At 52.0% G+C, this 25,103-nt stretch overlaps 10 protein-coding genes across 10 annotated transcripts; 2 read left to right on the forward strand and 8 right to left on the reverse strand.

Annotated features, from left to right (window-relative positions):
* Positions 1-197: 197 nt before the first annotated feature.
* On the reverse strand, positions 198-2,350 carry PtrM4_049190 (uncharacterized protein; the record flags this gene model as incomplete). Its single annotated transcript, XM_001936734.2, has 2 exons — positions 198-1,887; positions 1,938-2,350. The coding sequence occupies 2 exons, from the start codon at positions 2,348-2,350 to the stop codon at positions 198-200; spliced, it is 2,103 nt and encodes a 700-aa protein (XP_001936769.1).
* A 436-nt stretch (positions 2,351-2,786) lies between these two features.
* Positions 2,787-5,585, forward strand: PtrM4_049200 (RINT-1 family protein; the record flags this gene model as incomplete). Its single annotated transcript, XM_066104804.1, has 5 exons — positions 2,787-3,999; positions 4,056-4,190; positions 4,247-4,515; positions 4,577-4,818; positions 4,883-5,585. 5 exons carry the CDS (start codon positions 2,787-2,789, stop codon positions 5,583-5,585), a joined length of 2,562 nt encoding a protein of 853 aa, XP_065959368.1.
* A 493-nt stretch (positions 5,586-6,078) lies between these two features.
* On the reverse strand, positions 6,079-6,355 carry PtrM4_049210 (uncharacterized protein; the record flags this gene model as incomplete). Its single annotated transcript, XM_001936736.2, has 2 exons — positions 6,079-6,147; positions 6,233-6,355. The coding sequence occupies 2 exons, from the start codon at positions 6,353-6,355 to the stop codon at positions 6,079-6,081; spliced, it is 192 nt and encodes a 63-aa protein (XP_001936771.1).
* Positions 6,356-7,714: 1,359 nt separating this feature from the next.
* PtrM4_049220 (uncharacterized protein) lies at positions 7,715-8,030 on the reverse strand (the record flags this gene model as incomplete). Its single annotated transcript, XM_001936737.2, has 2 exons — positions 7,715-7,783; positions 7,854-8,030. 2 exons carry the CDS (start codon positions 8,028-8,030, stop codon positions 7,715-7,717), a joined length of 246 nt encoding a protein of 81 aa, XP_001936772.1.
* Positions 8,031-9,688: 1,658 nt separating this feature from the next.
* Positions 9,689-9,975, reverse strand: PtrM4_049230 (uncharacterized protein; the record flags this gene model as incomplete). The annotated part of the gene is made up of 3 exons (XM_066104805.1): positions 9,689-9,757; positions 9,812-9,846; positions 9,903-9,975. 3 exons carry the CDS (start codon positions 9,973-9,975, stop codon positions 9,689-9,691), a joined length of 177 nt encoding a protein of 58 aa, XP_065959369.1.
* A 1,175-nt stretch (positions 9,976-11,150) lies between these two features.
* PtrM4_049240 (Atrophin-1 multi-domain protein) lies at positions 11,151-12,553 on the reverse strand (the record flags this gene model as incomplete). Its single annotated transcript, XM_066104806.1, has 3 exons — positions 11,151-11,801; positions 11,837-12,445; positions 12,542-12,553. 3 exons carry the CDS (start codon positions 12,551-12,553, stop codon positions 11,151-11,153), a joined length of 1,272 nt encoding a protein of 423 aa, XP_065959370.1.
* Positions 12,554-14,523: 1,970 nt separating this feature from the next.
* PtrM4_049250 (uncharacterized protein) lies at positions 14,524-15,853 on the reverse strand (the record flags this gene model as incomplete). Its single annotated transcript, XM_001936739.1, has 2 exons — positions 14,524-15,595; positions 15,657-15,853. The coding sequence occupies 2 exons, from the start codon at positions 15,851-15,853 to the stop codon at positions 14,524-14,526; spliced, it is 1,269 nt and encodes a 422-aa protein (XP_001936774.1).
* A 3,923-nt stretch (positions 15,854-19,776) lies between these two features.
* On the reverse strand, positions 19,777-21,843 carry PtrM4_049260 (uncharacterized protein; the record flags this gene model as incomplete). The annotated part of the gene is made up of 4 exons (XM_066104807.1): positions 19,777-20,745; positions 20,800-21,408; positions 21,455-21,522; positions 21,570-21,843. 4 exons carry the CDS (start codon positions 21,841-21,843, stop codon positions 19,777-19,779), a joined length of 1,920 nt encoding a protein of 639 aa, XP_065959371.1.
* A 281-nt stretch (positions 21,844-22,124) lies between these two features.
* Positions 22,125-23,576, forward strand: PtrM4_049270 (uncharacterized protein; the record flags this gene model as incomplete). The annotated part of the gene is made up of 2 exons (XM_001936741.1): positions 22,125-22,176; positions 22,231-23,576. The coding sequence occupies 2 exons, from the start codon at positions 22,125-22,127 to the stop codon at positions 23,574-23,576; spliced, it is 1,398 nt and encodes a 465-aa protein (XP_001936776.1).
* A 567-nt stretch (positions 23,577-24,143) lies between these two features.
* On the reverse strand, positions 24,144-25,020 carry PtrM4_049280 (PRE1, 20S proteasome; the record flags this gene model as incomplete). The annotated part of the gene is made up of 2 exons (XM_001936742.2): positions 24,144-24,800; positions 24,847-25,020. 2 exons carry the CDS (start codon positions 25,018-25,020, stop codon positions 24,144-24,146), a joined length of 831 nt encoding a protein of 276 aa, XP_001936777.2.
* Positions 25,021-25,103: the final 83 nt, after the last annotated feature.

The raw sequence follows: 25,103 nt of genomic DNA on the forward strand, positions 1-25,103 counted from the left end.
TGCAGAAATCCTTCGATACAATTATGCAGCTGAACGAACGAAAAAGGTATCTAGAATGCGTCAAATCTGAACATTGCGCATCACGAACCCATACCCACATGAACCCCTGCTCGTAAAACGCCGTTTTTACTATGCCTGATATCTAAATTGCCATGACAAAAGCGCACTACATCTCTTACATTTCATGCATCAACCTGCTATTGCGCTACAAGACTCCTGGGTGTCTCACCGCTTCCATTCGTTGGGTTGTTTCCCTTTTTGGGCTTCTTTCCGTCTTTTGCCTGTGCGGCTTTGGCGGCTGCAAACTTTTGCCGAGCGAGCTCAATGGCGCTCATATGTCTCGAGGCTCTATGGGTCCGCGCAGGTGCTGCTACATCACTCTGACTTTCGTCAGGGAAAGACTGGAAGACCTCATTGCCGGCAGTGGTCCGCGCTTGGGCGACCCAGTCGTTGCGTCTGCGTTTGTAGAGGTCCATTTGCCAATTCTTCCATACTTTACGGCCTACTTGGGATTCTCGCAACGAGTTTTCGTTCTCGGCAAGTTCTTCCGCGATGCGCTCACGGATAAATGCAAGGCCAACTGTGCCATACCATATAGCATCTACAACGTGAGACGCCTTTGGGTCTAGCGCAAGCTCACCAATTTTACCGTAGAATTGCTGAATCATCTTTCGACGGAAGATGACTGTAGCATTCCTGGAGACTAGAGCTGCTTGCAGCGTGCGTGATGCTGTTCCATCGCGAGCCAGCTGAATGGAAAGTTCAGGCGAGAGGTTGGCGAGAGAGTCGAAGACGAGTTGACCTAGAGGTCCGTCTACTGTCATCATGGTTTGTGCCAACAGTGAGCCGTGCACCTTTTCATTCGACTCGCCATGCCTAGCACGTGGTTTCCCGTCATCTTCGTTAAGTTTGAGAATACGGGTGACCTCGAATCCGTGGGGTCCGGCATAAGCAGTCTCAAGTTGGGCCTTGATGGGCGAGCAGTCTACCTCTCGGGCCACGCACCTCTCAATGAGCGTCTTGATAGGCGCAGTTCGGTTGCGTTCTACCAGACTAGGAATCTGGTCCACAATCTGACGCATGGCCTCTTCCAGGTCATCCTTGCCGAGTCGTTCGAGAATTTTGCCAACCACGTAGCCAGCAATCTCGTTGCGTGCCAGGCTGCCCATGCGCTCCTTGAAGAATTCCCCATAGATTTGCTTGAAGAGCTTTCCGGGGGCGTGCTCGATGATGGTTTCCAGAAGATGGGAGCCTACAGAGTCGTAAACGAGCCCGTTGATGAGAATGGCACTCTCTGTTCCTTCGGCGATGGGGTTGTCGGGCAGCAATCGGTGGATGATTGACTTTTCGTCTTTGGCCCGAGACTTGCCGAAATGCGACAACTCAAGCTTGAGCAGCAATTGCAGCGTTGGGCCACCAAGTGGGTGTATGGCGAGGGAACGGAGGTAGTGGGCTTCTATGCCGGAAACACTGTCGCTGATGACCTTTTCTAGAGCTTCGAGGAAGGATTCCGGGACGACTCGCTTCTCCAGGATGCGCTCATCTCCTGCGCCGGAAATGGTGACTTTTTCCTTTTTCTTGCTCTGAGTGACTGACTTACCCTGCTTCTCTAGCGGCTCGCCAGACAAGATTACCAGCAATACACGGAGGACATGGGATGCATACTTTTCCGTCATCAAAAAGCCAATGTTGCCCTCAAGCTCGCCCAGTGTGTATAGAAACAGGTTTTCCATGGACACGATGATCTCATCGGGGTCAGAAGCTGGCGGGGTGTTCAGCGCTTCGGTCTTGACACTAGCATTTTCTTGGCTGACGGCGGGAGCGGCTTGTATGAAGAGGGTCTCACAGCAGTGCGAGGCGAAGCGGTTCTGGACGAGGTTGAGGAAGCTGCGAAGGGTTAGCGTGAGCGAAGTGGAAAGAGCTACGGGTGCACATACTGTCCACTGAACTTTTGGAATAGGCTCTTCAGCTGATCTTCTGAGGCTAGTAGAATCAGCCGCTCGAGTAAGCGGGATGTCTGGCTGGTGGCCATTTTGAGTTCCTTGCCCTCTGCTTCCTTCCACACACTGGCAAGGAAGATTCGGCGGTCCTCTGGGCTCTCAAACTGGTTCAGTTCAAGCATCTCGTCGGCCTTTTTGAAGTACTCCTGCTCTTGCTCGTCGAGCATACCGTAGAAAGGCGCAGCATCTTGGCGGGGAGCATCGTTGGCGACATGTTGCAGCGGATTTTCGGCCTGTACATGCTCAATATCATCTTTTCTAAAGCGTTTCGAGGCAGATTCGTCGTCGTGGTCCCGCTTGCGCTTCTTCTGGTCCTCGCGGCGGCCGCGCTTCTTGTGTTCCTTTGGCATTTGCGGCGATGACGGAGGCGGCGCACGACAAAAGTTTCAAGAGGGTCGGCTACCGGCGGCAGCGAGGAAGATGGGGAGCTTCTGGACAGTTTAGGCTGGGGCAGGTTTTTAAATACGTTCGCGGGAATAGAAGCGCCTAGGCCAGCTCAGGGCGGTACAGAAGTCTACGGGGGCGTGCGACACGGCAGGTAGACGTGCATTAAGGATGTTTTTCAAGAGTGGTCCGATGAGGCAAGAGCAGCGCTCGCTAGGGAAAAGATGCGCACGGATAGAGATGCAGCAGATGGCATCGGAGATCGAGCGGACCCTAGATCGAGCTGCAAGCTACGAGGGCACGCCACCAGATGCGTGCTAATGCGTCGGGCATATCGATTGCAGCCCCTCGTACGAGATGTCAGATGATTCCTGCGTGTTCGACATAGACGAGTAATTGCAAATGGACGACCAGCAGGCTCGCGTTGCAGACTATCTCGACGACAAGCTGCAGACGCAGCGCGACCTCGACTCGCTCGACGACCTATTGGCCACCATCACCGCCCAACACGGTGTCTTGAAGCAACAGCTAGACGACGCCCAACGAGATCTTCACGATGCGAAACACGCTTCCCACAAACACCACGCCGACCGTACTCAACAGGCCGACCGCTTCTGGCAGGACCAGACCGACATTGACCGCCGCCTGCTGGTTCTGACGGCCTCAGACACCAGTGACAAAGCCGTTGAGAACTTCCAAGAGGTACTTGACACGCTACAACGCCTGGATGTCGCCAATGAGTATGTCGAATTGCTCGCCCAGGTAGACGCACTCGACAAGCAGGCCCACGCCCAGCTCCAGACGTCCAATGAAGCCGCCCTTGAGCCATACAAGCAGCTGCGCGCCTTGCACACCCGTCTGCTCAACCTGCAGGACGACGCAGAAGGTGCGGGTATCCATCTGCTCAACCACATCGGCAACATCACCCAGGCCCTGCGTACCACCATCCTCGATGCCTTCTCAGCAGACCTCGACCGCACGCTCAAAAAGATACATTGGCCCACACCAAAGGCCACCATACCCGACCACCTGCGCGAGGAATGGGAAACTGCCGTCATCAAGCTGCTCGACCTGCAGCTGCCGGAGCTCGACGGCATGAGCTACGCCAGCCGTCCCGGGGACAAGGTTACGCTGCCTCCCGTGCTCTTTCCCGTGCAGATCCTAGTACAGCCGCTTGAGATGCGGTTCCGCTATCATTTTGACGGCGACAAGCCCACGAACCGCATTGATAGGCCCGAGTACTTCCTCTCACACATTACCACGCTTTTGAACGACTACAGCGCATTCGTCACCGACCATGTGCAACCCATCCTGTTCCGCCACTTCCGAGGCACCCACCTTGCGCTTAACCCCGTCTATATCGATGCAATGTCCGCTTTTATCACGGCCCTACTACCCATGTTGCGCGCCAAGATCAGCTCGCTATTACCCAAAGTCGCCGGTCAGCCCCAGCTGCTCAGCCATCTTATGCATGAGCTTATGAGCTTTGACCTGACCATCAAAGACACCTGGGGCTACGACGGCGGCTATGGCGTCGACGGATGGAAAGGCCTGTCATGGGAGTTTCTCGTCCAGGGCGATTGGTTTGGACGATGGCTGCAGGTGGAAAAAGACTGTACGATTTCTCATAGTCATACTAAAATACCGTCTAGGTCTACTAACACCCACCAGTTGCACTGTCTCGCTATCAAAATATCGTCGAAGCTCCCGACTTTGGTGATCTTGACTACGACAGCGTAGATCCAAAAGCCACAAAACCCACCAAGGGAGCGATCCGCGTCAATGACCTGCTTGAAACCATAACCGGTACTTCCCTCGCCTACCCCTCCTTGCACAATACGCTAATCACCACTGCATTGTAGATCGATACAGACCCCTGGCTTCCTTCAGCCAGAAGCTGACCTTTTTGATAGACATTCAGATTGCCATCTTTGACAAACTCCATGAGAGACTGCAGAGCAATCTGGAAGCGTATCTGTCATTGACCACGTCACTGGGTCGTGCTATGGGCGGTGTGACCAAGGGGGAACAGGAAAAGCTGCTTGGCGTCCAAGGACTTGAGCGCCTTTGCAAGACGTACGGCAGTGCTGACTATCTTGAACGGGCAATGCGTGACTGGAGCGACGATGTGGTAGGCTGTCCACTCGCACCACTTCTGTGACACGTACAGTGGCTAACCGTGTTTGACCTAGTTCTTCCTTGACATTTGGGAGGGCTTACAAGATCGTGCTCGTGGCAAGACTAGTAATATTGGTACTATGAGCGTTGCCGACGTCGCCGAACGCACGTCAAGAAACGTCGAGAACGACGATGGCGGCTCGCTCTTTGACGAAACGGCATCGTGGTACGCACGCCTCCGTGACCGCAGTGAAGGCATCATCATCGATACGTTGAACAGCAACGTCCGTGAGGCCTTGCGCCCATATCGGAACATGTACGTGACCCAATCCGTCACCTGCACCGTTAGCCCATGTACTGACCATTTCTTTTTTTAACAGCAACCCGTGGGCCACTCTAAGCGGCCCTTCCGCTTCAGCCTCCAACGCCACCGACCTGTCCCCCACAGCAGAGATTGACCCACTACTTACTTACCTCCGTACCACGCTATCCTTTCTCTCCCGCGCACTTGCAACTGCGCCACTGCGCCGCATCACTCGCGCTGTCCTGACCACCATCTCTACGGTGATTTGGGATAACGTGCTGACTAGCAACCGCTACCGCTTCTCCACCCAAGGTGCCGCACAACTCAGTGTCGATCTTGGAGCCGTATGTCGCGTAGTAAATGAACATGTCGGACCATTTGTAGCAGAAGCCGGGCTCCGCAAATGCCTCGAAGGCGTCAAACTAGTAGGTCTACCCGTCAAAGGCAGCCCCGGCAGTCAATCAGCGGTAGGCCGAAACGAGAAGTCTACACATGACGCCAGTGGCGACGACGAGGAATGGGATACTGAGGCGTGGGGCGCGGAAGACGGAGACGATGAGGCGCCGCGGGATGATGGTCCGCAAAAAGCAAGTGCCAACCGAGAGCAGACGTCATCTGAGGGTGACGATGGTATCGAGTTGGGCCTCTGGGAGGTGGAGAGGCGAGTTTTCGCGGACAATCAGTCGGCAAGGGATGTACTGGATGAGTTGGGCTTGGAACTATTGGACGAGAAGGAGGCTCGGGCATTGATGATGCTGAGGGTGGAGTTGGCGGGTTAGTCTGGGATGGAATTGATGTGATTGCACATGTTCCGTGTCATGGAAATATGGAAGTCGTGCATGTTCGTCATGGGCATGTGCCTTGCTACTTTCTAGGAAGGCGGTGTCGTGAATCGAGATGTCGCCTAATTAGATTACTGAGAAGAGCTCAAAAAGAAAGCTTTGTATCGAAATCCACTTCTCGTACGACTTCAACGTATGTACCATCAACCTGTGACAAACAACGCAGTATCAAATAGAGTGTTTCCACGCATCACGTCATATACATATTAACATCATCTTGTGGATATCGACTCAGCACATAAGAAGAAGCTAAGGTTGTGTGTTTAGAATTTCACCGGGGGTATCAAATATCTCCATCTCATATCCTCACGTCCCACATCCGCCTTGATCACCACTCCAAACTCTCCATCCTCTTCCAGCAGGGTAAACGCTCAGATGCGCATTCCACACAGCGACAAGAAGGCAGAAAAGTAGGTAGGTAGCCACATCCTTAGTTCGAGATCTTAGTGCTGACCTTCTTGCCCGTAACCTTTTCGTACGCCTTGCGCATGCCGTCGGTCTGGTTGTTGTTGTATTAGCGTTTGTCCCATTGCATTCATGTAGATACGCGTCAAGACGAAGGAAGGATGGAATCAACGACTTACGATCTTCTCACTCATGCCACGATTACCAGCAATCTTCTGACCCTGGGCGCCGCCGAACTTCTTAGCTCCAGCGCTGAAGGCCTTGTCGAGGTAGTCCTGGTTTCCTTGCTGAGGGGCCGACATGTTTGCTTTGAGGTGGCTTGGGTAGGTATGCGCGGGCGCGTGTATGCTGTGTGTAGGTAGGTAGGTACGTGTAGTAGCTCGAGGTGAACTGGTTGCGCGTGTTTATATAGATGGTTGCAGTATGAGTTGCGAGGTAAGAAGCAGGTAAGAACGCAGACAGGCAGGTGGCGGTGAGTGAGGGTAAATAAGCCCAAAAACGAACCCTCTCTTTATCGCAATCTCACCACCCGCAGATCTTGTCGGTCGGATTTTTGTTTGGAATCAAGCATTAAACCCTGCATCTGCTCACCTGCTGACCCGCTTGCGAAACGCGCGAATGAGATTACAGGCTAAGACATGTGTTTAAGCCTCAATGCCTTTGCACAGCCACACTTTCTTTATCTGATGGGCATAAAGAGAGAAAAAAATGACGTGGCTTGTTTGGTCTACCGGGTGCGGTATCGGGTATGTGGCTGTGCTGCGCCTCATCAACGCTTACGACTTTTACGAATTGACTTATTGATCGACATCCGGTGTAATCCGCAGAGCTCGAGCGCATTGATGTCGATCATGCCGCCCGTTGAAACCCCATTACGCGCCTGCGCCTGTTCTCACCGTTTATCTCCAAGCTTCCAGAGCTGGGGGGAAAAGGCTAGAAGAGGCGCGACCGATTTCTACCCCGCATAGCCCCACACATCAGCGAGGAAAGCTCCGTTGCCGTGGCTGGCTTTGCTGTCAGGCTAGGGGTTTGGGCGGTCCTGATAAGGCAAACGCAGGCTAGCTTTGTTAGATTATGCATGGTGATCAATCGGCGGAAAGAAAGCAAGAGCGGGGGAGGAGGGAAGATGTTTGCTAGCGAGGTAGGTGGGTGGGGCTGGCAGGTAATGGTAGAGTTGCTTTTTGGTGGCATTGGGAACTGTTGGATAGATAGATAGATAGAGAGGATACTCAGGGGGGTGAGGTGAGGGGTGAGTTTTGAATGTTAGTATTGTTGAGATATGATGGATAGAGAGTAACCGGTGTAGTGGTTGCCACCAAAGCTGTTCACCTACATCGCACACCGATAAACCTTCCGACCCCCTCTCAGCATATATCTCACAAGGCGCGCGCGTATAACGTACTTTATTCGTTTAATTCGTTCATACTAATCGTTAAACCGTCCTACTCCTCTCTATTGCTATAGCCGCGAACCGCTCTTCAAACTCTTCGTCCCTACTTCTCAACGGAACGATAGTTCCATTGATACGTTCGACATACGGCCGGCACTTATTCCACTTCTCATCTAACTTGCTCCACTTCTCCTTGAGTCCACTACACTTGCCCGTACTGGTATCGGCGGCAGCATCTGTACCAAACTCAGGCAGCGTTTGTGCGCGGGGTTTAGTTTGAGACTTTGTCGGGGACGTCCTTGCCGGTCGCTTTTTCAAACATGCTGCTTGCGGAATCCGTCTATCGTGGTTGTTAGCAATATCCCCACAGGAAAGAGGAATGGTGGGTTGAACTGGTGGAATAGACGTACAATCTTCTCATTAACCCCCCGGTTCTTTTCGGTGTTTTGCCCTGCTGAACCTCCCCACTTCTTCTCCGCGGCATCAAGGCCCTTGTCGAGATAGTCTTCGCGCTGGCCTTGGCCCTGCTGGACGCCGGACATCGACGTGTCATTGCTAGTGGAGGCATTTCCCGTGATGTTGTTCATATTTGTGGCTTAAGTGGGTTGGGTGTGATGGTATATGTAGGTCCTGCCTAAAGGAAGAGAATTGGGGTTAGCTTGAGAAGACTAGAACAAAGGTGATAGATGAAGGGGTATGTGGCTTACGATTAGGTTTCAAGGCGTGTTGGTGAGTGATGGCGTGATGAGGTCGATGTGAGGTATGTCGAATCGGATCGGCTGACAGGGCAAACCACGTTGCTTTATCTATCCTTCTCTCCGATTACCTGTCATTAAGCAGGGAAGCAGCACCCTGCGTTTGCGTACGTATGGCAACGGGGGTACGCATTCGTACACATATCATCATCATCATCATTGTCCATCACACATCCATTCACAGTACCCGGTGCAATCTCGCCTTCCCCACGAACAACCCTGCATATGATGTGAACCTGGTGTCAGAAAAACTTGGCTTCCGGACACTTAAACTTGGCTTTTGTGCCCTGCAACGCCTACAAACGCCCGTCGCCCCGAGCAAGCAAGCAGGGGCAGCGGAATCAAGCCTATCAGGCATTACGGTAACAAAACCCGTTGGCGTATATGAAACTAGTCTTTCTAGTGTGCTACTATGTGAGTCGCCGCCGTTTCCATCATCGACTCCTCTGCTTGTTCCTGCCCTTCTACTGTAGATCAAACAGCTTTATTCACAAATGACGTCACTCGCCATGACATCATACCCCCTTCAATATGTTTGACTCGTTTGCACTTGTCCCAGCCCGACTCCAGCGCATGACGCAAAAAGCTCCACGGATCTACAAACATCCGTAGCCAGCAATGCAGTTCTCGCACCCACTCTTTGTTATCAAAAAAGGTCGATCACAATCCCGCTTATCACGTTGATCACACTTCCCAATATAGCAATCCGAAAATCGGAAAGGAAGATTAAGACATGTGGGCCGGATAAATTGCGTCTTCGTCCAGTGCAGCGCATCCTGCAGCCCCGTGGAGAATTAGAGTGGAGAAGACGGGATCACGGCTGTTGATTGTTGTTGTAAGCGAGGGATAAAATAGGGTCCTTGTCTACACTCCTTGCACGGCAGGTGCGCCATGGAAGGCGGGTATCATGAGATTTTTTTGTTTCTTGTCGGAGAGTAAAGGTGTGAGGAGATACGACGTTTGCCTTGACATGCTAGCTACCTGGAGGACGCAATAGCCTGGAGAGTATGTAGTACCTCTGTATGTACTCGTTACAATTATTTATTAACCACTGTGCTTGGTAGTTAATGCTTACCTTTACTTGACACAAGTACCCTGGTGGCCGGGTGAGCGAAGGTCACGTGATCATCTAACATACCTTCCTGCGTAGCAGAAACCTGGTGTACCAGAAACCACCAACGAAGTTGCACGGATGGCGGGGTTATCGCGACAATTTCCTCTTTAAATTTACCACAGCTAAAGGAAATTATATTTGAAGGGCGATTAGCAGTACTAAGGGCGCAATCTATGGATTGCGGGCGAAGCACAAATAAGTTTTAACATTACACACTAGTGATAGGTAGAGAAAACAAGGATAGATATTTGGATTTTCCATAGATAGGATCTAGTCCTTGAAAAAGCTTTTATGATGCCGGTGTCAACCTCATAACCTCTTGTCTAAGACTTGGCCGTCTCGTTATAGGGTATCTTGACTTGCTATAACTACCACCTTAGAGGTCTTTCGAATATCCTATGTCGTACTCCAGCAATCTCTCTCTCTCTTTAACCGCATATGCCAGCTGTAAAAGAATATTAGTAAGCTACTCTGTAGAACAACAGAGGGAATTGAATACAGTTGCATTTGCCTGAGCGGCAATCGGAGTTAGTTCTGCAGGCCGCTAGGTCTGTTAGTAATAGTGAAATAAAGATACAAAATCTACTTACCTCCTGCAGCGAGGTTGCCGGACTGAGCAGCCGCAACGGCGACAAGAACAGCGATGATAGCAGTAATCTTCATTGTGCAAGATGTTCTTGGGGAGACTTTGTTGGTAAGATGTTTGGTTCGATGTGCGGTAATCTGTAGGGATTACACTTGAAGAGAATAGCTAATACTTATACTTGGAATCTTTGAAGCGATTGCGTACTTTTGGACGTCCCATCGTCTCCTCATTCCTATCTTCTGATCTGCTCTATTTAGTCCTGTTACCTTTTAGTCTACATCTTTTAGTCCGATTACCTTCTAGTCTACTCATTTTAGTCCTATTGCATACCTTCCAGTCCACTCTTTTTAGTCTTGTTACCTTCCGGTCAGCTCCTTTCGGTCTTGTTATCTTGAGTGTGTCTCGTATCCGTAAGTCTGGCTCCAACCTCGTCTCCAACTTGGGCTCCAACTTTGGCACCAAGTGTGGCTCCTACCTGTATGCAATGTCCCAAAATTGGAACCGGCAAGTTGATATTGTGGAGCCATTTACGAGCACACAATGCGTGAGTACAAGTTCAACATTACCGTACCAATCGTGCAGGACGGTAAAGTTCAGGGCACAAAAGCGTATTGCCAAGGCTACAGGGACAGCTTGAAGACGCTAGAATGTGCAGCATGCAGCATGCAAGCAGCTCGAGGGCACCAACAGTGTCGCAGCCAAGCTATAAAGGTAAAATTAAGGAGCAAGCTGGCGCTGACGAGATCGAAGTGAGTTTCTCGTACAGTGAATGCTAGGGACAGTCACATGCATGACGAGGACTAGATGTCAAGGTAAAGTCGATACTGTAACTTTCATTCTGCAAACAAGCTAGACTATCACCTCATTCTCGCAACCATGACGCCATCGAATCCAGTCGTATCATCACAACGACCGTTTACTCGTAGACACCCGCTCTCATCCCCGATTACCCGCCCCAAAACGCCGCTGTAAGAGACCTCTAGTGTGCACCACCTAGTCCCGACAACAGAAAGAGAAGCCTAGGGTATCTCGAAAAGGGTATAAAGCTACTCCGGCAACACAACTCAGCGTCGTGAAGCAAGACAAGAATGTCTTTTGAAAGAAATGTACCCGGTTCAACGCCAGTGCTCAAACACACTTGAAAACGGACAACGAAAACGCTATAATGCACGACACCAAATCAAGGCTAAAACATACAAGGAAGAGAAGGTAAAGACGTATAAGCGAGACAAAGCGACGTAGGAAAAGGACATCATCCATACTGCTTGATGAGCGAATGCAGGAGGCAGCAAAAGATGGAGTGCAAGTCGACAAAGAAGTTTTCCTGGCCAACAATCTCAATGAGACTCTTCGCCTTCATTACGTCGCGGGACACACGGGGGAAACCATCTGGATCGAGCTTTTTGGCGGAAAGGAAGGATGAAACAGGGGTGATGTTGCGGAAGTTTGGTGTGCTGGTAGTCGACAAGGTCCGTTCCTTTTGCGGCGATAGGAACTGCGGCGGCATGGAAGAAGCAGAAGTCCCAAACGGAGGGGTACCACCGGAGATGGCTGTGATTGGACGCGAAACATTCTGCGAGGCTGCGCTCTCACGCTCGAGCACCTTTTCAGCCAGCGAGATGATCCGGTTCGCGATGCCCTGGAATGCTTCGGTAATCTTGACCATGGCTTTGGTGGCTCTCCGGCAGTCGCGACCGGCCATTGCAATGAGCGCATAGGTGCGCTTAGCTCCTCGAGAACGCGGGTCCTGCAGACGAAAGACGTAGGCGATGGTGTATCCGGCGACTGAATCACCAAACATCATGGCTCCGGAAGGTTTGCTGGACGGAAGAACCTCGGTCGACAATGTACGGATGCAGGTGCGTCGCAAGAGGGGAGTATGTGCTGGGGGGACTGTGGCTGGCTGGTGGAGATGTAGTTGAGTGTGTGGGTGTGTACGCCTCTTGAGGCAAGCAGGGGTGAGGCGGGTATGGAGTCGGGATACGAGCTCGAAGTGGCGCTCTGGAAAGAGGTGGATTGCTCCGTATCTGAGACATCGGACGAGTCGGTGCTACTGAAATCGTCACGAGACACTGGCCGGCGCACTGGGTAGTTTTGCGAACTGCGTAGGACAGGGCTGCCGTTCCTTCCACGACCGTCCTTGGTGGGGCTACCAGGGGCGCCATTCGGGATCTTGTCGCTGTACTTTTGCGGAACCACCATCTGACAGTTTTCGCACGCGTCCGAATCGGCATCGAGTGTGCTGCTGGTTCTCCGTCCACCGAAACTGCTGCTGGAAGACGAGGGAAAGCTGGGGAAGTACGGGTTGTGTGTAGGGGAGCGCGGGCTTGTGGGTGGCGACTCAAAGGGAGAGGTAAGTTGAGGCAGGCGCGCATTCAGCTTGAGAGATGCGGGCTGGTCGTAGAGGCCATTGTAGGAATAGGCCGAATGCGGCTCTTCGGATGGCGGGGTGTCGCATGGGTTGCAGGAGCCACAGGGAGAAGTCGAGGCCTGGGTGCAGATGATGGACGTCGGACCGTGAACCTCGCAGAAGTGTGCGAGTGAGATCTGAGGCGTGGCGCGTTAGCTGGGCTCTTGGGAGAGGTAGGGGGATCCGAGACAAAGGCACGAGGACACCATGTGTTTAGGCGCGCGGGTACGTACGGTAAAGTCCATGTTTCCAGCTGTCTATCTCTACGGGCGCATGGTGTTGGGTTGGGTCTAGGGGTGGGTGGGTATTCGTCGCTCAGCTGACAATGGGAGGGCCGTTTGGGGAGTAGTTGCCGGCCTCGCCGTCGTCGCGGGGGGGGTTTGGTGTGGTGGTCGGGTGGCTGTGAGTGGTGAAGGGAGTCGTCGTCTGTCTCAGAAGGCTGATGGGGGTGGCGAGGTCGCGTGGAGGAAGGGATCGGGACAGGTGTGGCACTCGGATGGGGGGAAACTGGAGTCGGTCGCAGTCGCAGTCGCAACGTTGGGCCGGGCCCAGAGGATTATATGGAACGGGCTTACAACACGACGCTAGGGACAGGGCGGGCACTGGACAGGCTTTCCAGGACAGCGAGCATATATCGCCCATGGCCACACGCATGGCGCCGAGGGAACAGCGGGATTTAGCTCCCACGATGGGCCTGAGGCCTGGCACTGGTGCTGGGAGCAATTACGGGGGCGCGGAGCATGTTTGGAAGAGCCGACACTACTGTGGGCCTGATGCCGGGGTCGATGCGGGCTGGTGTTGCGGTCAGTATCAACCCCTTTGCTATTGGCTGCAGCTCCGTCTGGCAGCATGCCTTGTCGTTGTCTGGTCGTCTTCCGTCCTGTCCAGCATGTGGAAATGATGCAGGCGATGCAGACGTAGCAACAAGTGTACTACCCAGGTACGTCTTGACAGGGCCGCACCGCATATCAAGGCGTTTGGGACGACTATCCGACGACGTTTGGTGTGGCACACGACTGCGAGTCTGCATCGTCTGCATCGCCAACAAGCCGTGCAGCCAATGACGCAGCCCTGTCTCGATCCATCGACGTCCGCCGCGTCCGCCGCACCAACGTCGCGCCTGCAGCACCGCAAACCGACTCCCTTCCCAATCAAGCGAGCCTGCCACTGTCCTGATGCCACTCCCGGACCGCTGCCGTGCACGTCATACTCTGCTACATGCACCCGTCTTGCCTAATTCGCTTTGCTTTGTCCACACGCCCTTGAAACCAAAACAACTGCCTGTGTCATGCTGTCGACAAGCACATCAACACTCAACACTCAACACTCAACCCTCAACACTCAACCCTCACCACCGGCTGTACCCCACCACCACCTTGTGAGTAATGCCGCCCTCGCTATTGACCTGCAGCCAAAACCGTCAAACACGCACTCATTGGCTCACCCGAGCGTCACTTTGCGTCAAATCCGCCGACATCTCCAAGCCCCAGAGAGGCCCACTTCTTACACTGGCTCGTTTCCAGAACATGTGCACGAGCACCCATGGAAACCCCAAGTGGATCCCGACAAAATCGACAAGCTTGCGAACTCGGCCATCACGCCAACCACTCCAGGGTCTGGCCTTTTTTTTTTTCCAACGCTGACGCTGCCCGTGTCCTGTCGGCATTTGCTGCCCTAGCCGACGGCTGGAAAAATTGCTTGAATCAAACAACTGGGTACTGCAATATACACATGTGCAAATGACGACACCGTGCCGTGGCAATCGCCTCTGCCGTCCACAATATGGGAGAATCTCGCCATCCTCAAGTTTGGGTTGGCCAGTCTAGAACACAGTAGCATTTTCTTACCACCTACCTACTAAAGCCAAGCACAATATATTGCCGTGTCAAGCATTTTACTAGACACAACTAACACGGGCAAAATAATGGCCGCATGCAACTCGGCTCTGTTGACACATGCAGGGTCAGTAGCTGCCGTGGGCCTTCATCATCACTAGACACATATAGCGCGCTACGACACCGGAGCAGTACGTAATACATGTGGGCTGGTTGCATCGTGAAGCAGAAACTAAGCCAAGCCGGCAGTACAGGCCTCAATAGTCGATGAAAAACGGAAATTGCACGGCAGCCGACATGTATTCAAGTCCTCTAGTAGAAGGTACAAAATTTCTACGCTATCAGCTGTCTATGTTGGCACAGTGCTGCTAACCCATTTCTTACAACTCATGTTCGTCGTCAGACCTGCCCCCGTGCGCTGCCCGGCCTTGCAGAACATCATACCCCATCACTTCGTTGATAAACTTCTTGGACATGTTCAACTCTTCGTACCGTATCTTTTCCTGCTCAGTAAAATCTCTCTTGCCTGGCCCCATCATCTGAGCTATCAGCGGAGCCCAGATTTGGTCGAGCTGCGTGATACCAATCTGCGTACAAGGGATATCGTCCAGCAGTGCAGGCGAAACCACGCCAGCGTCCTTCCAGTGTCGTCTCCAGCATTTGCTCGTGTGCGGTGACATGTGCGTTCTGTACGTCAAAAGATATTTTCTCCGCTCGCCGTATGTCGAACAGGCAAAGAGCTTGGCAACTCGTCCAATGCCACCTAGTATCAAAAAGAAGGACATGTCCTCCGCACAGGCAGGCTGGTTGGACCAGCCACGTAGGAACTTTTCCACCGCTCCAGCGCTACTGCATGGCCGCAGCTTCCACAGTAGTACCTGCACGATGAAGCAGTACATGTAAAAGTACTGTAGGCGGAGTGGTGCATCAAGGTTCTTCATGATGTTCCGTTCCTGGGCTGTGATTCCACTCGTCGTACGGACGTGATAGCCAATACGCGAGCGCGGTCGGATGTGCCCGAGATCCCTCTCCAAGAGGAGCCGCCGATGTTCATCTAGGAAGTATCCCACCCCAAAGACCAGGGGAAGCATCCTTTCGTACACGGATGACCATAGCTGCTTTTGGCGTGGGCACACTTGTTCCACGGGGTCGCCCACAAGGTGATCGGCAAGCTGCCGGGTCAACCTGATTGAGGCAATGTGTCGCCGTCTCATGGTGAGTAGAAACGGAAAGTCCATTGCATTAGGGCTGGGGGCTGGATACAACTGCAAATGTAGATTACCCATCCGCTGTTTGATACAGTAGCGCACAAGCGCAGGCGCATTCTCCGTGACGAGCATGTTGAGCACACGGCATGTTCTCCTCAAAGCAAGCAAGTCGGCAACACATAGCTCGCGCAGCATGTATATGTGAAGCTCATCTGGTAGTCTGAACAAGGCCTCCAGAAAAGGACTGTGGCGCAATCATCAGCGCACCATTCGGACGTCGTCAACGGAGAGGCTACGGTACGTACCTCGTTGGGCTCGGCGCCAGCTCCTCGCCTGTACCACTCTTCCTTCTGCTCCTAAGCGATGCGAGCAGCCTGCTCTGGAACCCCCCAGCCGCCCGCCCCAAGCTCGATCTCTTCTTCGCAATGGCCTTGTCCCCCGTCGCAGTCGCAGGCCGGCTCCTTATCCGCTCATGGCCTCGTTGAAGTTTATCCAGGGCCATTTCGCGGTCCAGTGATCGGCCAATCCAGGCTAAACTCCGCCTTGCCCTGCGGAAGCGCTCAGCGCACGGTCTCGTTTAGTCGTGTCAGCACCAGAATCTTCATTGTCGCAATAACGGCGGCAGCATCCTCATGTGGCACGAAAGAGGTAATGTTAAGAATGAGTGAGGTTAGAGTAGGGTAGGTGGAGTCGGCAGGAGAAGCGAGACTGGAACAAATATGCGCATGATAAGATGCAGAACCGCGCCTAGGCCTAAGCTTCGCCATCCCAGCATCCGGGCGTCGGTAAACACGACAGGCCCAAGGTTCGAGGCCCCGATCAAGCCACATGGCCACGAGGAAGAACCATCTGAAACGCAGTGCCATCTGCCGGTCCAAGCCCTAAGAATAGGCCGTCAGTGTCGCCCAGTCAGATGGTCGTTGTTCTGGAAGGAGGCGCTAGCCTGCCGACAGCGACTTGACTCGCAAGGGCGAACACGACATGTCTCGTCGAACAACCAACGACAGATCCGTGCCACCTAAACTGCGCGATGCTTCAGGTTGAAGACGCCGTGTACTTCGGTGCTTTGGTAGCGGTCCGTCTGTGTGTGTGTCTTGCAGCAGCGCTATGCCCGTATGCCTTCCTCGACCGCCTTCACATGTGTCGGTGTGCAGCATCTGTGACAGACCCGCATTGACCTTTAACAAAGACCCATGCACCAAGACAGACGACGACCAGCCTTGACCCTGCGAAATGTCATCGAGGCCAGCCATCGTTCCATGAGCTGCTAATGCGGCCTGAGCAGTCTTGTTGACCGCCAACTGCGGTCCTCGTAAAAAACGGACGATCGTGCCCTTTTTGGAAACAAATGTAAGACATGTGTGGAGTCGCGTGGTGGTAATATTGGCTAGGGTAGGTATGTCGTGGGGTGATGATCATGGGGCACTAAAGAAAAGAGCTGTGGGGAGTGTTGGGTTTGGGTATATTGGAGTCGATATGAATTTACGCCATAGCTTCACTTTTGCGGTGGTATCTCGTAAACGACGACACGTCACCTGGAAGAGGGCGGCCCTGTTGAGTGAAAGGGCTTGAAGAGTTTGTTGACCGCTACCCATGATTGCCAATCGAAAGGATGGTTGTACTTCCGTCAGCATACACTTGAAAACTTTTCCTGGTATTGGGCCGACACCAGTACAAGGTCAACCATTGTGCTATTTAATCCACAAAGTTGTGTCAGCAGCGGAGTATCCCGTGCTCGATACTGCAAGAATAGAGTACTCTGAAATAGCAGCAGATGGTAGGTCTGTAGATCGAGCAAATCCGTAGTTAATAGACGATCGTAGCCTTTCCATTGGCCATGTTGACAGTGACCCACCAAATCATGGAAACGCGCCATAGACTATACGTGGCCATTACGATACATTCAACATACATTTCCTATGTCGGGCCTGAATATTTACTTCTAGATCAGAGATTCTCACATATATCATCCTGCCTACAGACTTGAAGTGTAGGTATGGAAAGCTCATTTCCACAGCCATGTGGTCTGACAGAAACTGTATGGACGCACAACAACAAGCCACCAAACTTTAGCTGTCCATATTGAACGACGTACATAATCGTCGTTACATTAGACCGTCGCTGAACGACGACACTAAGGTAAAGCATCGTAGATCGCAGTTTGCCTCAGTGGCAAGAATGATGGTGCTTCTTATTTCAGCCCATGTCAGGTAGCTATCAGCAATATCATCATGAACGAAGTTTTTTATTCATCAGATCAGCCATCAACGCCTCAGCTAGGCAAGAAGAAGAGCTTGCTTCCTGAGTGTGAGTGGCGTTCTTGGCTGCTTACCCCCCTAAAACCCTCATAGATATGTTAATGTCAGGAAGACGTAGACACTGCATACTCCATAAAAGCAGGATGACGAAAACGCCATTGCAGATACTTTGCCACTAGGTGAATGAAAATAGAGTTTTTGCTGTCTGGTCTCCCGTACCAAGCTACACTGCACTAAACTCTTTTCTTTTGCATAACTTTGCTTCGTCAGTGAAGCCTTAGACGCCACTATCACTATCTATCTACCTGAATTCTCAACAGTCTCACTTGAATTATTCCTCTCTAATACGCAAACCCCCAAATTTGATGGAAGCAGGCGCCACACAAGCACCGCATCCACGTCGAAACACCACCAAGCCTCTCATCCTCTACCCCTCTCATGTCACCCACCATGAAACCTAGCTGATCCATCTGAAAGATTCGGAGTATAGAAAACAATTCTCTCCGCTCTGGAATCACTAGTCCAAACATTCACTGCTGGCATCGCTACCTATACACCTAAATACAAGTTCGTAAGGCCCCGTCTCCATATTCTATCTCTCGTCTTTAGTTAGACGGTAGGCTACTTTCCCCCTTACTGTCAGACTCACATCTAGTTGTATCAAATTATGTCTGGTAGTAGAGTGCTAAATGGTTAGGTAAAAGATAATGAGATGGTAGGCATGGTGTGTGTGGACACAGTCCGCAACAATCAATTAAGTGGGTCCTAGAAGGTTCAGATTGGATTGATTGATTACCGCTTTAAGCCTAGTAGTTACCTATAGGAGTTTAAGCCCTACCTAGATAGGTAAGTGGGTCTAGGAGAGTGACCGGATTGAATTGATTGTTGCGGAGTCTATGTGTGGATTTAAGGGCGAGGGGGATAATGTGGAGAAGAAGAGACAAGTACGGAGGGCGAATTTGCGATGAGTAGGGAGTGCAGGGAGACAGATATGTAATAGAGAGGATTTGTCTTAGTTAGTGATATAAGGAAGTATGATATAGTAGAAAGGAAGAATAGGCGAGTTGGCCAATTTGGTCAATACTTGAGACGAATTGAGGTTTTGTTAGAGTAAGGATTGGTATTCCATTATACTGAATAGGAGTATCCGTCTTTGAAAAATCACAATCCGTACAAGAAACAGTTAAGTCTGAATAAAAATTCGGTACTGAGAGGAGGTGTGGACGGTTGTGCCTTAAGCCAAACAGGTCTAGGTAGCAACAACTTACAAGAAGACAATGACTTGACTACATAGCAATAACAACGAAAGTGCTAAATGAAACAAAACACTCCAATCAAGATTTGAGAACTTAGAGGTATGAGTACTTATTGAATAGAGAAGACTAGTGCCTCCTTGACATGATCAGAAATGCATGTGCTGTTAGAAGTGCTTCATGGAAAATGAGTTGGCCGGTACGATGGCTGCTTGCAATCTTTCTAGCACATTTTGCATACCAACCATATATGAGTTAAATAGCATCGCTTGCATGGACAATACAATCCCTGTGTTCGCATTCTACCGTAGCGAAATCTCGTTGCGTCTATCCCAAGGTCCGTCCCATCGCACGGAGCCCACATCCCCAATTTTCCATCCCAAGCCCCGGCCAATGCAATCGAAGTCCTCCCACGCACAGGCCCTCGCTTCTCTGTGCACGAGCCGTAGCTCCACCGCCCTTTTTGCGCGCCACCTCAACTGTGCGACTTTTGTAACGTAGTATATATACAGTTTAAACAAAGACTTCCAATGTGCAGTGCGAGGATTTGTACGAACTCATTTCTTGCCTTTTACCAGAAGTGACCGCGAGTCCCGCACAACACTGCACTTACTCAATCTTTGGAAACAACTCGCCCCATCAGGGGTTCGAAACTCTGTTTTTGCCACTTGTTTCTTTTTGCTGTTCTTTTTTATCATTTGCACCTCACGCACCTAACAACACAGACTATGCAGGCTCTAACTGTCCTTCTTACTACTCAAGCCTAGCACGTCTGTAGTCGTACGAATATTTCACGTGATTTTTTAGGCACAACGGTTCTTGGTCCGATAGCTACACGAAATGCAGCCAATATGATAAAGTACAAAACGACTACAATAACCATTACCGAAACGGTTGGAAAATCCATACCCAGATCAACACTTCATCTTAATCCCCCTCCTCTTCTCGCTCTCGCGCCACTCAAACATGAACTGCACACCTGTAAATAACGCGCCACACGCGGTACCCAGAAACATCCACCCGGACCAAGATCCCACAATACCCTTTACCAGATCCTTGAGGCCATCCACGCCCAGCGCAAAGCCAACGAGATTCGCCGTCATCAGCATGAGAATCTCGCCGACAGCCCCGACGCCACAGAGCCAGCGATACGCATCAGGACTATCCTTCCACTTTTTCGCTGGAAAGATGTAGGAAGCAATGATTTCTGGTAGAACAAACAGCGTGACCAACCACCCCCACATGAGCAGTCTAAGTTGGATATCGTGCCAGATAGCGATAAAGGTAAAAACAGCGAGATAATTCCCCACAGCGCGGGCCTTACCAGTCAGCCCCTCGCCTTTACTGCCTCCGAGGGGAATGTAGAGGTATCTCAAACTCCACTTGTTGAAGCTGCGGTGCCAACCGCGCCAAAAGTGCATAACGCTATAATTATCGCTCATGCACCTGACCATATTCTCCGGCGGATCAATACCATCGAGCAGCGACCAGAGGCGGAAGAAGCGCCATGGAATGAGTAGTTTAAGCCAGATGTGTTTCAAGTTGAAGAAACCCAGCATACTGAGCTGGCTAGGCGTGTACACAGACCAGTCTGGTTTAGCGTGGAAAATGGCTACCATATACATGTAGTGGATCATGATTTCCATGGTGAGCAGCACGACGATGAAGCGGATGAGGTAGAGGGTTGTGCGCTTGGTGGTGATGCTATAAGGGCGGTACCGGCATTGTGATATGTAGTCGTTGAAGGTTATGATGGGACCAGCAAGGTACAGGGGGGAGTAGGTGGCGTAGGCAAAGTAGTTGCGGAAGGTGTAGTCTGTTGGTTTGGCTGGGATGGTCACACGGTCGCGTTCTGAGAGGTTGGAGGGGTCGAGTTGTTTCTTCTTGAGCATGGTCATTAGTCATCTTGATTGCGGAGAGGATGGGGGAGTGGCTACTTCTAGGGGACTACTACTGGATCGCGAGTTCAGTGACCAGTAATAGTCGAGGTTAAAGCTGATGAGACGGAGGATGGTGAAGTTGAAGAGAACTTCCCAGCGGGGAATCAGGCCACCATAGTTGTCGAGCGTGTGGCCGATGGTCGAGCTTGTTGCCGTGCCCTTTTCCGAGACGGTTGAAGGGAGGAAGGCACCGAGTATTGCAGCATATGAGTATCCTTGCGCAAATTCGTTGGCGAAGAGTGTGCCAACGTTGAAGATCCATGTTGCCGCTGGGACATAGGGCCGCGGAAGTTTGATTCCAATGCAGTAGTTGGAGTACAAGATTACTAGAATCTTGAACGCGGAAAAGCCATGTAAGGCAGCCAGGAAGATAGCAGAGAAGCCAAGATCGAATGAGATGCGCTGGTTCATACGAGCATCGGCAGCTGCGGAGGGCGTCAGACCCATGGTAAGGCCTCCATTTCCTGCTGGAGCTCGAACTTGAGTATACGTGTCCGCTCTCCAGAACATGTCATAACCTTTACGTATGACAGGATGAAGTAGTACAACAATGAAGAGATAGGGAATGTTTTGGCGGAAGCCGCTGTATTGAGCATCGGTGTTGTCCTGGAGAGTCAGCTAGTTGCAAGTCATGCGCAGTACAGCAACATACCACTTTCCGGCCAGGTACCCAACCGTCGGATAGCAAATGTTCGAACTTTGGATAGTTTGGGTGGGATGCTATCAAACACTTAGTATGAACTTGCATTGATGTTATCCATACATACCTTTGGATACATCAAGTACCAATTTGAACATGAAGAAGACACTCAGCGCAATGGACACGTAGTAGAAGTAATACTCTGGAGTATTCCATAGTGGCGGTTGTACATTATCTCCCGTGTTCCTACTCTTTCCATTTCCCGTCTGAACCGGTACAGGCCCTGCAGGATCGAGTTTGGCTTCCTCAAGCGCCTCCTTCGGAGGTGCGGTCGCTGGCACAACGAAGCGCGTGTCAAGAGTGTCGAGGGAATATAGTTGACGTAACAATTTCAGTGCCATGATGTCTCCTATACTATCTCTTCATGTTTCAGACGTCAATTTACCTAGCAGATGTTGTGACCGGGGTATGCGGGGCGAGACGCGAGGGGCAAGTGCAGTGATGGACTTTGGTTGAGGTTGCGCAACCCCAACTTTTGGAGTTCGCGTCTTGCCGCAGCTTCGCTTTACCACCAGCGCCGCGACAACAGCAACAATAGCAATCACCGAGGTTCAGAATCTTATTGCCACGCGCATAACAAAAATTTTATATTTTAGACAGTCGCGATCAAGATCAACGCGTGATGAACATTCCCAACTCGTCGACGGCGCCCGCCGCGGGAGAGTACGCCGGAGGTACTTGAGCTCCCCGAAGCTTCACATTGAGCGCCTGCTGATAGAAATTGATAGATGAGGTCTCGGCGATTGTTCTTGACCCCGGTTACTCGACGGTACGCGCTGGCTTCGCCGGTGAAGATGTACCCAAATCCGTGTGCCCATCCTTTTACGGCCAGACATCGTCAGGCGAATATCTCTTTGGCGAAAACTCGATACACGCCCCAGCTGGCGGTCTGGAGATCAAGAATTACTGGGGCTCGGACGGGATAGTCGAAGACTGGGATACCGCGACCAAGCTGTGGGAGTATGCGATAACGAGCCGACTCACGGGCGCAAAACCGACCGACCCTACTAAGAATGGGCTGAACGACGACAAGGACGCGAACGGGAATGGCGAAGCCATGGACGTGGACATGGACGCGCTGGAAAACAACGAGAAGCCGTTAGAAGACAGTCCACTTCTTGTCACAGAACCCGGCTGGAACAGTGCAAAAGCACGGGAAAAGTACATTGAGATTGCAATGGAGGACTGGGGAACTCCAGCCTTCTTTTTGCAAAAGACGGGTGTGTTGGCTGCCTTTGCTTCGGGCAAGGCATCTGGCATCATCATCGACGTTGGTGCCTCACATACATCCGTCACGCCTGTACTCGATGGTATGGTACTGCGTAAGGGCGTGCAAAAGTCTCCTCTAGCTGGAAACTTTGTCTCTGAGCAAATCCGAACGTCGTTTAAGCAGGCCCAACCCGAGGTACCACTGACACCACACTACATGGTGAAGAGCAAGATACCCGTCGATGCAGGCCAACCCGCGCAAGCAACCTACAAAACCTTCCCCACACCGCCCACCGATTCTTTCCGCCTCAACGAAGAAGAGCGCATCCTGACCTCATTCAAAGAGTCCGTCGTAGAAGTATGGCCCGGTCCCGGCCGCTTCAACGCGAACGAAGAGCTCGCAAAGAGCATGCCAGGCCGCCCCTTCGAAATGCCCGACGGCTGGAACCAAGTCTTTGGCATTGAGCGCTTCCGCGCCGCAGAAGGCCTCTTCGATGCCACCGCCGCCCTCGCCACAGAAACCACCCCGCAACCAAAGCCCGAACAAACCATCCCTAAACTCGTCCAAGCCGCCGTCCAACAAGTCGACGCCGACCAGCGGCCCCTGCTCCTCTCCAACATCGTCGTCACCGGCGGCAGCACACTGCTGTACAAGTTCAACGAGCGTCTCAACTACGAAATTAATGCCATCTACCCCAGCACGAGGAACAAGCTCATTGCGCCCGGTAGCGTGGTGGAAAGGAAATACGCGGCATGGATTGGCGGTAGTATATTGGCTAGTCTGGGCAGCTTTCACCAGCTGTGGATCTCGAGAAAGGAGTACGAGGAGCACGGTGCGGGCATTGTGGAGAAGAGATGTCGTTAGGGAACGCATCAACAGTCGTGGACTGAGCGGTATAAGTATGGTGCATGGGCGAACAACCAGATGGTGGGATTGGGGAATGTGATTGATAGGGAGACGGGTGCTGAGCTGAAGTACAGTCTGGCCACCAGACTTGGAGTTGATATCAAGCATGAAAAAAGTAGGAAGAGGACTGAGAGCGGGACGGGTGGGTTGTCGTACCCGCCGGTAACAAGTTCACTCACGGCCTTTGAACAGGCGACCTGCAAGCCGATGTAACGGGCTTTCTGAAATCTAAGGTCTGCTCTAGTTATTGTTAGATTGTTAATTCACGGGAATGCAAAGCATGTGCAGTGCTACAAATGTACCAAGTCATTGGTATTGCATCTGGCTATCAAGAGGCTGAAATGCCTTCTTCCTTTTATATAGTACATGTCTTCATGGTAACATGTTCTCATGTTAGTAACGCCGTATGCGCCATCCATGGTCTCTGCCGTAGCTGTAACATGGCTATCCATGGACGCATGGACGGCAACATACTTGCTGATCCTCTCATATGTGCCATTATTCATTGGGATAATCATCTCCGCTCTATGAGTCTACATCCATCGTTTCTGCCGTGGCCGCAACATCGCTATCCTTGAGCTCGTGGACGGTGACGTACTTGCTAATCTCCTCCTTTGTGATGATCTTCTCGTTGAGCACGGCCGTGGTACCCCGCTGGAAGCGGTAGTTCCTCTGCTTGGGCTGCCTGGTGTTGGGTGTCTTGTAGTTGCGCATCAGCGTTGTCTTTTCCTCAGTGATGACGGCAACATCGACATTGCTTCCAGATCCCAAATCGTTCCAGATACCGGCCTCAATGGCATTGGCACACAGCGTCACAGCGTCCTCGCGTGTCAAGTCGCCCTTCCACTGTGTCTCGAAAACGGACATGGCGGCCAGGGAACCAGAACCCATGGTCACATAGGGCAGCTTATCCGTGGAGCCGTGGGCGTGCACGGTGAAGAGGTGGGCGCCTGTGGGGTCCACGCCCGCAACGACGAGGTAGGCGCCAATGTGACCTTGGTGACGGAAGAGGTGCTGCTTCAACATGGTCATGCAGGTGACGACGCGGGGTTTGCGGCCGGTCGAGAGGGCGTGCAGTTCGAGGTTTGAGGAGATGATGGCAGTGGTGAACTCGGTGTCCGCCGCGGTTCCTGCACCGGCGCACCAGATCTGGGGGGCGATGTAGTGGAGTTTCTCGCAGTTCTGCGTGTGTCAGTGGTGATGACTGTCATGACAGGCAGCTACTTACCTTGTCTGCCACTATGGGCCCGCTTGTCGCTCGGGTATCAGCTGCGATGACGACGCCGCCGTCAAACAGACAGCCCACAATTGTAGTTCCGGTGCTGGTAGCCTTTGGCAGCGGGATACCCTGGGCGTGCAGAGCAGCATTGCGGTTATGGTTTGAAAAGTCGAATCCGCCCATGGTGTCTGGATATACAGGGTGTCGGGTATGTTTGTGTTGTTGGTACGATGTCGTAGTGGTGGTGAGGACAGCCGCCTAGTAAG

This window comes from Pyrenophora tritici-repentis, chromosome 10 (assembly GCF_003171515.1).
Source record: "Pyrenophora tritici-repentis strain M4 chromosome 10, whole genome shotgun sequence".
In the NCBI taxonomy this organism is placed as follows: Eukaryota; Fungi; Ascomycota; class Dothideomycetes; order Pleosporales; family Pleosporaceae; genus Pyrenophora; species Pyrenophora tritici-repentis.